This window comes from Anabas testudineus, chromosome 3 (genome assembly GCF_900324465.2).
Source record: "Anabas testudineus chromosome 3, fAnaTes1.2, whole genome shotgun sequence".
Classification (NCBI taxonomy): domain Eukaryota; kingdom Metazoa; phylum Chordata; class Actinopteri; order Anabantiformes; family Anabantidae; genus Anabas; species Anabas testudineus.
In genome coordinates, this window is record NC_046612.1 from 12,449,593 (window position 1) to 12,464,617 (window position 15,025).

General features: G+C 40.3%; 2 protein-coding genes across 3 annotated transcripts; both read right to left on the reverse strand.

Annotated features, from left to right (window-relative positions):
• Nucleotides 1-1,191: 1,191 nt before the first annotated feature.
• Nucleotides 1,192-2,813, reverse strand: pou4f1 (POU class 4 homeobox 1). Of its 2 annotated transcripts, XM_026378732.1 has the most exons (3): nt 2,691-2,813; nt 1,976-2,246; nt 1,192-1,939 (listed from the first exon to the last, which is right to left on the reverse strand). In XM_026378732.1, the coding sequence occupies exons 1-3, from the start codon at nt 2,811-2,813 to the stop codon at nt 1,260-1,262; spliced, it is 1,074 nt and encodes a 357-aa protein (XP_026234517.1). In that variant the 3' UTR covers nt 1,192-1,259. The 2 variants fall into 2 exon arrangements, with proteins under 2 accessions (XP_026234517.1, XP_026234516.1); XM_026378731.1 differs by having other exon boundaries at nt 1,192-2,246.
• A 711-nt stretch (nt 2,814-3,524) lies between these two features.
• Nucleotides 3,525-9,523, reverse strand: obi1 (ORC ubiquitin ligase 1). The gene is made up of 6 exons (XM_026377523.1): nt 9,344-9,523; nt 8,984-9,119; nt 7,371-7,462; nt 6,965-7,186; nt 6,111-6,199; nt 3,525-5,937 (listed from the first exon to the last, which is right to left on the reverse strand). Exons 1-6 carry the CDS (start codon nt 9,413-9,415, stop codon nt 4,578-4,580), a joined length of 1,971 nt encoding a protein of 656 aa, XP_026233308.1. The 5' UTR covers nt 9,416-9,523; the 3' UTR covers nt 3,525-4,577.
• Nucleotides 9,524-15,025: the final 5,502 nt, after the last annotated feature.

Below are 15,025 nucleotides of genomic sequence, written 5' to 3' on the forward strand. Positions count from 1 at the left end.
GCTTTTACAGGATGAAGAGTACCAATGAAAGTAAGAGGACAACAGGGGGGGGGGGGAGAGTGGAGAAGTTGTGAGGGGAGGAAAAAGGAAAACAGTGGGACGTTTTTCCATGATGCACATGTCGCCGCGGTTTTTGTAAACATACTTGTGCACAAAGTAAAAAATATTACTTACACAACGTTTCCGTAACAATTAACACGACAAACAACGCGGTGATTCTTAATGTGAAAACAGGCATTTAACAGTGACTTACACCATCCACAAAATAAGGTCTGTCAGTAGACAGCCCTCCTGTATGCAGTGATCTTTTCCCAATGCATAGAGTGTTTGCACTGCAAACTGGAACACGACGGATAATGTCATGTATTTATTTATTTATGTATTTATTTATTTATTTATTGTGATCTGTCCTCGATGTTGCACACAGGGCTCCTCTCGCCCTCTGAAACTTTTTTTTTTTTTCCTTTTGATGCCAATGGTGTCGACAGACACTCTTAATTTATTTATTTCCCAAACAGGATCTCACCTCTTACACGTGATAAAGTGAAGTCTGTATATACAAAAAACCATTTCGACCTAACCGATCTATAAACCTAAAGGGTTCTTTTGTGCAAATTCAAAATAAATATATCTATAGATGTGACCAGCCCGTAGAGGCTAAATTACTGCCCGTGAATTCAGATTTCATGCAGGCCTAAATGTTTTCGTTAGTCGTAAAAGTTTGCAACTAAATTTGAGTTTTATAGCAGCCTCCAAATAAGAAGAATTGAACAGATGAAGAAATGAACAGATTCATGAATTATTCTATACCAACAACGACAGAAACCAAACCAAAAAAAACACAGTTCAACAATCAATGAGGTAATTCGTAAAATGGCTATAATTCAAATAATAGGCCTATTAGGAGAAAATAACTCGCTATGATATCAAGCAAATTACCTCTTTCCACATGTTTTTAAAAGGCAATTTCGACGGCGCTAAACTTTTTTTTTTGTTTGTTTGTTTCCCCTCGTAACAACTGAGCGAAATCTGTGTAATCTGTTATTTGCATACTTCACATTCACCGATAACGTGAAAAATAAACAAGATATATGAAGCCTCATAAAGTGGGCATCTACAGCCCCCCCCCCCCCCAATGTGCACCAACGTGTAAAATCGCTGGAGACAAAAGACTGAAAATGGTGTCTTAGTGTCCCTTGGTCCCCAAATTCAGTCACACAAGTTTAGTTTGTTTGTTTGTTTGTTTGTTTGTTTGCCCATCAGTGAGCAGCGGAAAATTTCAACCTCTTCTGCTTCTGTCTTTGGTTACAAAACCACACTCGCACCACGTTTTTTTTCAGGTCCAATTTCTCAGCTATAGCTGCTATTTTCTCGGAGGACGGTCGAGGCTGCACAGCGAAGTAAGCCTCCAAAGACCTCTTTTCCGGGGCCGCTATCGAGGTCCTCTTGCGTTTCTTTTCCCCTCCGTTGAAAATGTCAGGTTTGCTCATTTTTTCCCTCTGGGCCCCCTCGGCCTCCTCCAACCAGGCCTGTAAGATGGGTTTGAGCGCAATCATGTTGTTGTGAGAGAGAGTTAACGACTCGAATCGACAAATTGTACTTTGGCTCAGTGATCCCACGCCGGGGATTTTGAGATTAGCCAGAGCGCCTCCTACGTCCGCCTGGGTCACCCCCAGCTTGATCCTCCGCTGCTTGAAGCGCTCCGCGAAAGCTTCCAGCTCCCTTGGGTCTGTGTCCGAGTCATTGATGGAGGGGAGTCCGGTGTTAGTGAGCCCTGGGCCGCCTTGACTTCCTCCGTGATGTCCCGGCAAGAGCCCGTGGTGGGTGAGAGGCGAGTTCATGCTCATAGCCTGGTGGGAGAGGTGACCCAAGCCGTGCATGTGAGAGTGTGGGTGGCCAGAGGAGGTGGAGATGAGCCCTCCGCCGCCACCTCCACCACCTCCGCCACCTCCTCCGCCGGTCCCGTCGTGCGCACTTGACATCAGGGCGAGGGACGGCGAGCTGATGTGGTCCATAATGTCCGGGGGCTCCAGGTTCTGATGGTGGTGGTGGTGATGGTGATGATGGTGGTGGGCCAGCGGTACGGTGGACGTGGACGAGCATGGCACCGTGCTCATCGTGTGGTAAGTGGCGTCGGGCTTGAACGGGTGCGTCTTTCCCTGGGACACGGCGATGTCCACGGCCGCCAAAGCCTCAGCCCGGGCCAGCAACGTCTCATCCAGGCTCGCAAATATGTTACTCTGTAGCTGGAGGGGTGAAAATTAAAAAGGGAGAGGACGGGAGAAGGCAGGGGTGCGAAATGAGTAAAAAAAAAAAAAAAGAAAGAAAAAGGAGAAGAGAAGAGGGAAAGAAGAAGATGACAGAAAAAAGAAAAGACATAAATAAATTGATCTGTCAGTCGGGACTTTTGGCGACACATAAAACAGTCAGATTATTCCTTCAGAAGCAGCAAGTCATAAAAATTAATACAAAAACAGTAAAGCCGGGCTTTGCGCGAGCATGCTTTCAAAAAGATCACAGACTCTTCGAATGATTGCCGTGGAATACATGAAAAAAACATTAAGTGCGCGTCTTGGCTGAATGTGCCTTGGAGCAGCCCTTGTTATTACGCACAGACAGCGTTCAGCGCTTCATGCAGCCCAGGCAGGAAAAAAAAGGACAAAGTGGAAGTTTTTGGGGGGATGATTTACCTGTGGAGTTTGTAGACAGGCTCTTCTTATAGCTTCCGAGCTGGAATGCAGGGTGGTGTACTTGTGTTCGGGTAAGGAGGGATGCATGGCGAAGTGCGGCTGTTTGCTGTTCATGGACATCATCTTGGCGAGCTTCTCCAATTAAAGTGCAAGAGAAAGAAGGGCGAGCGGCTACAAGAGCTGGAAAAGAGTCATAGATACACACTGATCCTTTGCCTCTCCAGTAATGATGCAGTGCAGTTCGCTGTGTAGTGCGCCGAGTGCAGCCTTGAGCCCGGAGATCACAGAGATGCCTGCAGTCTCTCAGACGCACTTATCTGTCTACTGTTTCCCACTGCTGGGGATGAGAGAGGCTCTTACACCTGAGCGCCTCAGATCTCGTCAAGCCCGTGCTCGGCTGCTCTCGCGAGACACAAACTGCCAGAACAGGCTGACAGATAAAAAAAAAAAAAACTGCTCACAGGGCAGGCAGCAACATCTGGAGACTAGACGCCTGTGTTTATAAGGGCTCACTTCTCTCCATCCTGCCACGGAACTGCCCGTCCCGACGTCTTTAGGCCCCGTTCTTTACGCAAACCACTGACTTTACGCACGGATTCGTTACCTTTGCAGTATGTTACATATTATTCCACTATGACAGCAATAAAAGCACCAATTAAACAAACATTGAGGACAATAGTTTCTGATGAAATAGAAAAAAAAAGTAAAAAAAAGATTAATATTAGAATATTTTTATTACGTGCGTAAATATGAATTACACTTTCTTTTTCATTATCTATACAGAATAAGGCCACAGGAAAGTGAAGGTATATGTTTATTTCATTTATCCTCACCAGTAACATATATTTCAACGTGTACTTCCACTGTCTCTCATCTTAACCCTTATAAGTAATGAGGCCGTCGCCTTATCATTAAAGCCCATCACCGCCAGACGAGCACTAAACAAATTGATTTAATACACTGGGCGTAACCTTGTACACAGTCTTTACCTAAATTAATTAATCCCAATGAATTAACACTTCATTTCTTCAAACCACAACGGTTGCCCAATTAAAATTTCATGCACCGATTAGAGGTATGTGAAATATACATGATATCGTTACATTTACATAATAAATAAGGCGCTTTGTGCTACAGTGGAAATGCTGCGCCTGTGAGGTCTCTGAAGTGTGTCGTTATAGGCTACAACGAGCTTTAATGTGCACGAACAAGCTCTCCTTTTTGGCTTTTATTGGCTGCAGACTAGTAATTGTTAGTTTAATGCAATGCAAATCATCACAAAAAGCTGTATTAAAGAGACAGATGATGAAAAAAAACAACAACAAACTCTTGGCTAATATGTTAAATTCACCAGGGTTGTGTGGCCTCCATCATGTGACCATGAGGAAATTAAGCTTCATACACTGTCGATTCATAATTTTATTTTCCTGCAGTATTAAATTCAAATTGTTTTTCATGATAGTCATGTTCATTTCTTTTCAGTATTGCATGTCAGCATAAAAAGATTACCATGAAGAGCATGTTTACCGAACAGCCCAAAATGACAAACACACAGAAATAGGCCGAAAGTGATTCACTACGAAAGAACAGCACACAAGTGTTTGTGCGTCGATAATAGAACACATCAGGCTGTAGACATACCAGTGCACTAGACAGAAACTAACAAACCTGTCATGTTTCACTTTAATCTGTGATTCATCACAATAGACAAAAAAAATTCTAATAATAATACCAGATGATAAGTAACACCCAAGCACCTTATTCACAAATTTATTTTGAAGCAACACAGAGTTAACATTTCCTGCCGTGTGTGGTTGTCAAGCCTGACCAAAACACAACGACAGTGCACACTACAGTGAGAAGACACAGGCTCAGTTTTTAAAAGCTTCACATGAGCTTTGAAAGCTTTGTGGGACTGCTCGTGTTAAAGGGACTGTGAGACTTTCTCTTTGTTGGCTGGCTGATGTTCAGTGCATGCCTCTCTCTCGTTGTGTTCACAGGTTTACCAGTGCAGCTGGAGAAGGAGGAGGTGGAGGGGTTTACACAATCATGGTCTTGTCTCGCTGGACTGAGGGAGCCAGAGGGACCTGCCTTATTCTCTTCCAGGGGATCAAACAGCAAATCAAAAGACAGTTCTTCAGTTTGAGAAGACCCTCCATACCCGGCACAGCCAGGGACAGGGCCACCACTCTCCCTACCTGACACAGATGCAGCAAAACTTTCCTCTGTGTCCTTGTCCTTCAAGGTACCATCCACGTTGTCAGATGGGTGGGTTGTCTGGTCGCCTTGTAGGACAGGTTTGCCACCATGGCTTGAAGAGACATCAGGGCAGGTTTGTGGTTCTGGGATGAGAGTGCTGTCCAAGTCTGTGGGCGGGGAGGAAGCCAGGGAGAGCTGTGATCCCCGGCTACTGGAACTTTCTCCATCTAGCATCATGGAGTCCAACTCTGAGATTTTGTCCAAGTATGCAGCGTCCATGGAAGCCTCGCTGGACATCTGGAAACTATCAGTACCGTCACCTACAGCATCAGCAGATGTGGATCCTTTAACTGAGCTTTCTTTACTTGGACCTGGGCATGATTGGTCGTTAGAGTTAGATCTTTGCCAACCACCCCAGAAGACAGACTTTGAGGGTCCCATGTCAGTATTTGAAGGCAAGCCTTTGGGAAATTTGTCAAGGCTACTGAATTGGTTGTCCATGTTGCTGATACTGTTCTCTGGTCTAGGAAAGTCCTCAAAATCAAGCCTCCTCAGATGAGACATAGGTTTAAATGCCACCTTCTTTTCACGGATACCGGGGCTTCTCAGAGTCAAGGACCGGAAGGCAGAAGATGGAGTGGTGGGCAGAAAATCAGAGGCGCTTTCCAAATCCTCATTTTTCTGATCTCTGCTCAGATTCTTATTAAACTCTTTATTATCTGCAGATGGCGAAAACGCCAAATTGTGATTTCTAGGAAATGTTCGACATTCTGCCTCTGGATTACTGCAGATTAACTGCCTCTCATTGTCACTCAAGCTTCTCATCATCATGTTGATTTTCTGTTGCTGCGTGAGAACCTCTGATCCAGCCTTGCTGGTCCCACATGCTTCCTGCACATCAAGACATTTCTTCTCAGACTTTCTAACCTGAGACTCCAGCTCTTCAACGTACTGGTCACTGCGCTCCAGAGCCCTCCTCAAGTGGTCTAAATCACGCTCATACTGCTGGATTTTAGCCTCTAATGCTGCCACAGTGTAACGTCCAAACCTGGAGAGAGCATATTTTATATCTATAAATCCTGTCTGCCAATACACTGCTCATTATCAAATAAAAGTGAAAAAGCAAAAATATAGTGAAAATAAGAAACATGTTACAAACACATCTAATTCTTTGTGCCTTAAATGAATTAAGGTCAAACACAACACAATTAAGATACTTACTTCTGAGGAGATCTGCTCGCCACCTCTGCTTTCAATCTCATATTTTCTTGTACAAGATCAATATTTTGAGATCGCAACGCCTTATTTGCCTGAGGATGGTAAAGTAACGTTTGCATTATGTTATACAAATTATTCCCACAGCAGAGGTAGCAAAAAAAAAAAAGACAGTCAAGAATAATAGTTATGCCAGTGACATCAAGTTACTAATATTTCTGTTGAGAGATGGTAACTAGACATACTAAAAAAGAAATACAGTGTCATGACATTAACTTTATTGACAATCACTTTATATTCTTTAAGCAGCCAACAGATATACACTCACTGGACACTATATTATGTATAACTGTACTTTTACAAGGTTAAGATTTCTCAGCTTTGTTTTAAACCACAGATAGATGATAATTCTACTACAGTAAGTGTTTATTAATGAGGTCATAGGAGGGCTGGGGTCATAATGGGTCATAATGGAGGTGTTTTCTAATGTTTCTGCCTCCTTATAAAATGTACTGAGTGACTCCACCATCCACTATAACTTCCATAAATATATTGCAGAATTATGAGTTTTCTGACAGTATCAACAAAAAACTGAGACATTTTAACCTTGTGTAGATAGAATTCATGGACAAACGGCTGTATGGAAAATCATTAGATTATACAGGTGTACCTAATAAAATGGCCACTGAGTGTAGGTAATTAGTACAGATGGTGAATAGACAAAAATGTTTTTGTGGCAGCTATATCCACAGCTCTTTGTACTTCACCCTGTTCACTGACCTCCCTGTTGTGGACAAACTAAAATCTACTTTGAGGATCAATACAGTTCATATAAATGTGATTTATTGATATTTACATACCTCCTTCAGCTTAGCCATGTCTTGCTTTACTTTATCACAAACATCCGTGGCAGCTCGCAGCTTACTGGTCCACTCTTCCAGGATATGGGGGTCAACTATTTTATCACCACTTTGCACTGTGCTAATGGTGCAAGGATCCAAGGCTGTCTTCAATTGTGTCTCTAAACTTAGATTTTTTGTTTTCAAGTCTTCATTTTCTTTTATAAGTCCTTCAATTTCTTCCTGTTAAAATAAAAATTTATTTCATGATGATAAAGTGATACAACATATACTTTAAGCCACAAAATCTGCACGTCTGGGTGGTAGCTGCACTTAACTCTGTTAGCTTTGTACATGCTTGATATTGATATCAAAAACAGAAAAGCATGATAAATATAAGAAGTTACATTGCATGATGAATTGATACCTCATACTCCTGCAACAGCAGTTCTCCTCTGGTTTTTCTGAGACATTTCCTCACAGAAGCACTATCACTGTGATCACTGTCATTGGTACCCCCTGAAACAGAAATACATGAGGACAAAATAAAACACAAGGGCACTAGGCAACAAAATACTCATTGAAGTAATGCTCCAAGTACAGTCACTCACAGTTTTGATGTGGGTTCACAGGCTTATTAGTTGTATTACTATAAAATATCAGCATAGCTGGTGCTTATCTTGTTAACAAGTTAAATAAAATATATTGTTAAAGATGCTGATAAGTTCAGGCTGGTTTTCTTAGTATGCCTTAGTAACTGAAGTAAGATTTTAACTTAATTTAAAGTAGCTGATGTATGTTAAACAGGTGGCTTCCTGTTTTTGTTGTGGCTTCAGCATTTGTTTCAAGTGGAAGTCACAAACATTTAGATATTAAAGTTATTACTGATCCATTTCACAGTGGTTTGGTTCTTTCTTAACACCCATTTCTCTGATAACTATGGCCTAGTATTGCATACTAGTATGATCAGTATGATCAACATAACTGATATTAATTTTACAACAGTTTGCAAACTGGTATTAAAGTTTTATTTTCATTGTGGACATTATTTACATTGCGTATTAATGAGAAATTGGTGTTTTACAGTATGTTAAGGTTTGTGTTGCACAGAGGAAACAACTGGAGTAATAAAAGCTCTACCAACATTTCAGCTCTCAAAATTAACACCTGTGTTTTGCAAGAAAGATTATAGTGAAGGATAGAAACATCAAAATCAAAAGCTCAGCCATTAATTAATTAGCCAATCACAAGAAAATTAATTAACAACTACTTAATGTCAAAAATAGGCTACTGGAAGTCCTATAAGAGATGTAACCCTTGGTCAAAGGCAAACATTACCTGAAATAAGATAAAACCATTTATTAGAACAAGGTGAGGGACATTTTCTTGACATAAGTCAAACATACACTACGAAATAATCCAATCCATACTCAAAACAAGTCAGACTAGACTTTAAATCCAAATACACAATGCCAAAATATTAGTTTGTTCCATCTTCTTAAATTTGAGAATTAGGTACATTTCTTTATTGTACATGAATGTAAACTGAATATTTTGTGGATTCAAAACAAAAACATGTGAACGAGCAGATTAGTCTATAATGAAAATAATTTACAGCATTCCTATTTTGGTGGATTGAGAAATGTTTTTTCTAGTCTAAGATAAGTTCCCTAGAAGTTGCTAGTATGCAATGCTAGGCCACAGTTATCAGAGAAATGTGTTTCAAGAATGAACCAAACCACTGTAAAATGGATAAATAACAACTTTAATAACTAAATGTTTGCGACTTCCACTTGAAACAAATGCTGAGGCCACAAAAAAAACAGGAAGCCACCTGTTTAACATGCATCAGCTACTTTAAATTAAATTAGCTTAAACCAATGACTAAGACCTACTAATAAACCAAACATCACATCAGCATCTGTACCAACGTGTTTTATCCAACTTGTTCACATGATGTCAGGATGACTGATGAAGCCACACATCACCTCTTTACTCTTGTTTTGTGTGCTTTCATTAGTTAGCCCACTAGCTACTCACCAATGATCTCTCTGCAGGGGTTGTCCGCTGTGATGGGGACCCTGCAGGTGGGACACTGGCTAGCTTTCTGCAACCACATTTCCATGCAGGACGAGCAGAACACGTGGTAGTTGACACAAATCACTGGCTGTCTGACCTGCAAGGAGCCGAAAAGCAGCAGATTCATTGTCAGCTTTAGCAGTGAAGTAGCTACATGAACACCAGGAAACAGTTAGCTTGAGTTAGCTTGAGTTAGCTTGAGTTAGTTAGTTAGCTAACGTCAGGTTAGGTTACTAGGCAGCGGTTTACTCCGTGTAAACAGACCACCTTTGTTTAACGGCAGGGAGACTCGCACGGTGGTAAAACCAGAATGGCACTTACCTTCCCGAGACATATCTGACACGCAATGGGCAAAGTCAGTGAAAGAGTCGACGTCTGATAGTTAAGAGCCATGGTTTGGATGAAAACACAGCACACTGCTCCAGCAGAAGCTACAAATCTCCCACCATGACCCGCTGAACGGGAGAAGCGCGCCGAGTCTCAAGAGTACGGCGCGACAAAGAGGCCAAAAAGGCTCCTGAGGCAAACGGCCAAAACAGACGCTTATTGTAGTTTCCGCCTTTTGTTATTGTTATTAAAGTGAAACCAAACTTAGTAACCGTGTTACACAGACATAAATTAAGATAACTAATATAACTGTGTGATTTATGACATTTAAATATAAACTTAAACACTTACACTTAAGTGGCATTGTATTATTGAATTAGTAATAATAACTTCCTCTAGAGGGAATAAAGGAGAAAGAGCACACATGTTCAATCAGGCAGTATAACAACAAAAACACTTTGCAACAACCACACGTTTAACTAAGTAATTTAAAAAAAGAAATGGTTGCCTGTCAAATTTAGAGATGTTTCGGATTAGACAAGGCTAAAGTGGATTAAAAAATACATTTTGGTTATAAGTTGATTTGAAATGTGACTAATGTCTGTAAATTACCTTTTTAAATTAAAGAGAACCAACAACAGCTCTCTACAACTCATGATATTGTTCTGTAGGTGGTCATCTTAAATTTGAGTTCTTTATTTTTGCATTTTCAGTAACAAACCACACAGAAATCCAAAATGGACAATTTTTTCTTTTTCTTGAACGGTTGTTTTATTTTATGCTTTATGCTACATGTTCAAATAGCTATCAGCAACAATGGCTTCTCCACCAGTAAGTCATCTATCTTTAGGGAACAGTTGAGACCAGTGTAAGTGTGCCAGTGAATATAGAAGTGAAAAATGGTGCAGTAGAAAGTGTTACATTTCCAGTACAAATAACATGACATTTCCAGAGCAAAGGTCAGCTCGCTGTAGTTGATGGCCAAGACTGCTGTATTTTCCATAACGATTTATGACTGCCTGTCATCCAGAGATATGCAGAGCTTACTCAGCTTACTCAAAAATAAATCTTAAACATGCAACTCAGGAAAATAGAGCAAAGCGTTTGCAGAGATTTAATGTGGTAAAAATAAATAAATAATATTTTCAGATATGCAACAACATACCGGTGCTTCTGTTTGGGTTAAAATTATCTGTTCTTCGAATATCTCCTTTGTATTATACAATAAAGTTCTGGCAAAACGGGATTCACTTTAGGTTTCACTAAGACAACTAGGTTATAGGTCAGTGTGCTGCCAACAGCAACTAACACATCAAGTCATTAGCATGTTGAGCTTTCTTTGTTTAACATATTTTATTTTTCCTAACTATTGCAATATCAAATAGAAAAAAATACACAAAAATACAGATTAGAGCAATAATATTAATAAAAAAACATAAAGATTGCAATGAAATGTTTTGCAAGCCTTCATCTCAGATAAATAATGTAATTTATAAATAATAATGTGAGCGATCTAGTATTAGAATAATTTCCAATACAAGTATTTCAAATTACATTTCCCCCACAGTTTAGCCCTCCAGAGCCATTACTCATATCTAAACTAACATGTCCTTTTCTTCATTGTGTCTCAAACCGGGACATCTTCTCAGAATCTAATATGATTAGAATTGACTGACTGCAGAATAAGCTTGTACACTGATCCCGATTTAAAAACGCCACTAGTAGTTGTTTGGCTGTTTTCAACACAGGATCAAATGGATCACAGACCACCACTTCTTTAACTCATTTTCTATAGCAGTTTTATGAGAAGATTTGGAGTAACTCTACAAGATCGATATGTTTTGATAAGAGTTAAATGTAGTATCCCTTTAAATAACATAATTTAATGTTGCTTTTATTATCACTGTAATGAGAATTTGCTAAAATGTATACAGATGTTTTCAATACATCACATATTAATATATTTCTAGCAACCATGTCTGATTCGACTAAAAAAAAAAACAGGATATTTTTGCATTGCAAGCTTTCATTCAATCCCACGTTCATCTCAATATCACAAATGACTTCAAAGAACAAGATGCTGTCAGAGATACCTCCCAGTGTGCCTCACTACAAATTGTAGCTGAAGTGGTTCATGAATTCGTTACTGGAAAACGTGCCCTAAAATAACCAATAACAAAATTATAAGAAAGAAATACACATTTTCAACAAGTCCCATTGTCCCTCTGAGATTACATTGCTCTGAAACAAGCCAGCCATTAATTGGTGACAGTCAATTAATCACAGCTGGTACAGGCTGGTGCATCTATTGATCTTGTCCCAGCACTTATTTTTCATCCCTAAATGACACCGATTGCCAGATTTGACCAGCATGTGTAATGGACAGTGAAGAACCAATGACCCGAGTGTCAGTCTTGTCACTGGTTGGGATCTGGATACCCTCCCCCATCTCGCCCAAATAGCATCTTTACCATTTAGCATGGAAAGGTTTAGACTGCCCTAAGAGCACAGCAGCGAAATAGTGTGCTCTGGTGCTCAGATGACCTTTTCTGTTTAAGGCTTAATCTCTGACAAATGCTTGCTTTAATTAGCCTGATACCACCTGCCTAGGCTGCCACCCCACCCAGCGTCTCTCTCTCTCTCTCTCCCTCTCCCTCTCGCCCTCTCTCTCTCTGTCATCCCCAGTGAGCCTGTTGGAAATTCACAAACACATCAATGAGATCTAAATGACAAAGTGAGGGAAATCTTACATGTGCACATACAGTAAATGTACGCTTGTGCAAAATATTTAGACATAATAATCAGTTCCTTATGTTGAAATAATGAATATCCCAATTTGAATGTGACAAAAGTGAACGAAGCACAGAGAAAGGCGTAACGATGAGAGTATATATAGCCAAAAAGAAAAGATCAGCCAGCAAACATTAGGAGGTTTCCGATAACACACAACAGGTACCTGCTTCTATTGATTAGGCACTATCAGAGAAAGTAGATTATGTGTAAATTCAAGACAATACAGGAGGAATAGTGGCTCCAGAAAGTCTTAGAAATCTTTCCAATAAAAAGTGAACCTTTAATTCAGCACCTTTCCGAAGGCTCTTTGGTATCATTTACCACTTAGCAACATTCTGCAAGCTTTGCACACGTGGGTTTGGGCCGTTTTTGCCATTTCCCCCGGAAGTTGCTTTCCAGCTCCATGATGTTAGTGCAATTTTTATGGGGTTTAAAATTCAGGTTATGTCCAGTTTATGTTTTGGCTGGGTCACTCATGGACAGAGGCTTGTGTCATCCTCTCTGGTGTTGGCTGTCTCTTAGCTGTATGCTTTGGCTGTGCTGAACGGTGAACAATACACTGGTCTCCCATCGCATGCAATCCAGAGCAGGTCTGTATTTACCTTAATTTATCCTTCCCTCAATTCTGACTAACCTGACCAACCAAGTTCCTGCTGGTCAGAAGCCCTCTACTTCACAGATTCTGCCACCACCATGCTTCAGCACTTGAATCATGTTAGCTAGTATTCCTCCTACCACAGAAGCATGAACAGGCCCTCAGTCAAGTGATGAGCAGGGACCTGGTGTTTACCAGATATAGTGTTTGGCATTCTGTCAAAAAGCTTTTTTTTTTTTTCTTATGAGACCACAAAATGTTTGATAAACTCAAAGTGTGTGACCTTACAGACAAGAGGGTGCCTTTCTAAACAAGATCTAAAGAACTCAGATAGTTCAAGAGGATGCACAATTTGCAGCAAAGGATCTAAACTTTTAATAATGAGAGAGTCTTTGATTTTAAATGAAGTTGCAAAACTTAATTTCCTCTGAAGGGAACTCTGTTCACTTTTTCATTATGAGTTATTAAGTAAAGATACAAAGGCAATTTAAAATTACAGCTGTGTGTTTTGAAGTCACTGTGCTTTATAATGTGTGTGAACTGGACATACCCTACTCTTTTGAATGTTACCATATCAGCTTTAATTGAGGAGTTAATGAAAGAAATACATGCATAGCGGTAAATTCTATAAGATGCTGATAAGAAAACCTTCTAATGTCTCCCAAAGTTTGAATGTCTAGCAGTAAATTGAAAAAAAAAATGTTGCTGATCACTTTCCAACACTGCTGAAATTAAATCCTCTCAAAAGCACAGCTTCTCCTACAGACTGCAGCAGATCATGGGCATCCCTCCCACTGCAGTAGCAAACACAAGTAAAACAGATGCATGGCTACAAATCCCTGTTTTATTGGAAAGGGGCCTAATTATTAGGACGTAAGTCAGGCAGTGACTGGAGGGCCGTCTCCTTGATGCAGGCCTAGTTTATATTTATCCCCTCTCTTCTACAGCTACAGCAGCAGTGCCACCATCACTACCAGCAGTGTATGCCGCTTTTATTACATTGCCTACAGGCAGGTTCAGCCCTGTCACAATTGCACACACTCACACGCACACTTACACACACACACACACATATTCACACAGCCTGCAGGACCGGCAGCCAGTTGAGTCCCCTCAGCAGCAGAGTTACCCCGCATCCCCATGCAGCCCCACATGGGCCCCTGGGACAGTGAGGGAGGGAGCGGGTATTATGGTAATACTATAGCCTGCTGCTCCCTTCCCCTCTCCTGCAGCACAGCTGGGAAAGACCATCATTACAAGTATTGTAGCAATCTGTTTAAGAGGAACACATTGGAGAGGTTGGGTGACAGAGAGAGGATGAGTGCTGCATACATAGATCACATAAAATATGATTAAAATGTGTGTGAGGGGACCAGGAATAAAATGCAAAACTTGTTATGAACACCTTATATCAAGTCTACTGTCAAAATGGCCAGCTGTAAATCTCTATTTTTCCCTTTTTACTTTTTTATTTTATTAAAGGTTTCTTGTGTTGAGCTGGTCATATCTCAAGACAAGGGGCCTGTGGCACATTTGGAATAAATAGGACATAAAGTACTTGAATCTCTAATGCCTCATATAGCTTTACCAATCTATATTGTAGATGTGTAACATGTTGGAGATCCATTAGAAAGTGACAGAAATCAAATAGCCTTGTAATAATGAAACTGTACCTTACTTATGGTCAAATTATCCTGATTTCATGCAAAAAAAAAATCATTCAATTATCTTTGGATGCAAATCAAAGAAAAATATTAACATGTTGTCTTTATTGTAATTGATTAATAAAAGCTGTGGTGTTCAGTGAGGAAACTCCCACAATAATGCTGCTTTAAATGCATGTTTTTTGCAAGAGAATAATGAACATGTATCAGGAAAGTCAGATCAGAACAAACAGCCTACTCCACTATTCTGGTAACAGATTAGACCTTTGACAGAGCAGTCAATCACTCACTTTCAGATTAGGCTGCTCAAAGCCATTCATTTACTTGTCTTGATTTGGAGCTAAGGCTGTGATTCAGAGCCTTCCTCAGACTCCATCATCCTCACAGTATTTTTAGGAAACAGAGATATCCATTACGTCCCTTTTTTTTTCCACCCAGTGCCTTCCTCCTCATTCTATTTTCAGCCCAGTTTTGAACGGAAAGTTCGATTGATAAAGCACAGAATCTATAACAGCATGCACAGAGGTGAAGGGTTATTGAATGTTCTGAAGATGAACTATTAAAAATGCATATTATCTCATTATTCCTGCTGCCAAATAACTGGAAACTATATATGCCACAAGA

Excerpts from the sequence above, each read along its gene's own strand:
- pou4f1 (XM_026378731.1), bottom strand. The coding sequence starts at position 2,813 with ATGATGTCCATGAACAGCAAACAGCCGCACTTCGCCATGCATCCCTCC. Across the intron at positions 2,247-2,690 it reads CCTGTCTACAAACTCCACAG|CTACAGAGTAACATATTTGC; the intron begins GTAAATCATCCC and ends TCACCCCTCCAG.
- obi1 (XM_026377523.1), bottom strand. The coding sequence starts at position 9,415 with ATGGCTCTTAACTATCAGACGTCGACTCTTTCACTGACTTTGCCCATT. Across the intron at positions 7,187-7,370 it reads TGCTGTTGCAGGAGTATGAG|GAAGAAATTGAAGGACTTAT; the intron begins GTATCAATTCAT and ends TTATTTTAACAG. Across the intron at positions 6,200-6,964 it reads ACATGGCTAAGCTGAAGGAG|GCAAATAAGGCGTTGCGATC; the intron begins GTATGTAAATAT and ends TACCATCCTCAG.